The 1,205-nt window shown below is 51.5% G+C and overlaps 1 protein-coding gene across 1 annotated transcript in view; it reads right to left on the bottom strand.

Annotated features, from left to right (window-relative positions):
- PTSG_05619 (NAK protein kinase) overlaps positions 1-1,205 on the bottom strand; it is a gene marked incomplete at its 3' end in the record, with an annotated part of 9,787 nt that overhangs the window by 7,428 nt on the left and 1,154 nt on the right. Inside the window, exons 3-6 of the mRNA XM_004993429.1 lie at positions 1,065-1,126; positions 820-876; positions 446-548; positions 128-195 (exon numbers count right to left, since the gene is read on the bottom strand). Of these exons, the coding sequence (XP_004993486.1) occupies positions 128-195; positions 446-548; positions 820-876; positions 1,065-1,126 (290 nt within the window). The remainder of the gene's footprint in view (positions 1-127; positions 196-445; positions 549-819; positions 877-1,064; positions 1,127-1,205) is intronic.

Below are 1,205 nucleotides of genomic sequence, written 5' to 3'. Positions count from 1 at the left end.
ACACACGCACACACACTTCCACACACGAGACACACACACACACTTCCACACACGACACGCACATAACATGCACAGGCAGCCATACACGTCACCATGAGCATATGTGCGTGGGTGTCAGCTACCTCACCTTCAGCACTTCTGATTCTGTAAACGGCTTCTTCAGCCGCCGGTTCATAATGTCCACAACATGTCCACCTGGTGTGCGTGCGTGTGTGTATGTGTGTGTGTTGTGTGTTGTGTGTTGTGTGTTGTGTTGTACATGTTTGCGAGGGGTTGTGTGTGTGTGTGTGTGTTGTGTTGTTACATAGCTGTGAGGGTCAGGTTGGCACAACGATACCCTGGCAGAACGACTGTCGCAACGAGTTCAGCGATCACATGAAAACACACGCTGCACAAAGATGACACAATCCACTACAGCACAGTCCACGACACAGAGTCGTCGCACCTGGGCAGTATTCCATGAGGAGGAGCACCTCGGCGTGGCGGCCGTTGGGCTTCACCTCCGATGCAAGCAGCTGCACAATGTTGCTGTGTCCTGGCAGTCGCTTCTGCGCCACGACGACGACGACGACGACGACGACGATGATGACGACGATGATGATCATGATGATGATCATGATGATGATGGCAGTGGAGGTGGTGGTGGTGGTGATGAAGTGAGGCGGTAGTTTGAACACATGGCATCAAACGGACACTCAAAGCAGTGCACATCGCATGACTTGCATACTCTCAGACAAAACCTGACACACACACAGACATACGCACACCCTCACGCACAAAAACATACACACCCTGACACGCACACGCGCACGTACGCACCATCAGTTCAACTTCGCGTGTTGTTGCCTCAAGAGATTCCTGGTCCAGCACAAGCATCTGTGCATGGAAGGATAGAGCGATGAACACACACACACACACACACACATTCGTGTCAATGTTGGCAATGCACAGCGTGTACATCTCGCAATTGCAGACAATTTTGCAAACCACAACAAGATACAGACACACACGATGCCATACAGTCACACACCAAACATGCACACGTGTACGCACTGCCCCCGCACCTTTTTGAGAGCGTAACGTTGGTGCTGGTCATCCTCCGCAACAAATACAGAGCCAAACCCGCCTATGACACAGCAGCCCGTTTTGCATGAAACGTAATGGAGAGCAAAGCAGATTCGTCTGAACACACACTCACTCACTCA

Source organism: Salpingoeca rosetta, assembly GCF_000188695.1.
Source record: "Salpingoeca rosetta unplaced genomic scaffold supercont1.13, whole genome shotgun sequence".
In the NCBI taxonomy this organism is placed as follows: Eukaryota; class Choanoflagellata; order Craspedida; family Salpingoecidae; genus Salpingoeca; species Salpingoeca rosetta.
Note: the sequence above shows the minus strand (reverse complement) of the source record. Positions and strands in the feature narration are given on the sequence as shown.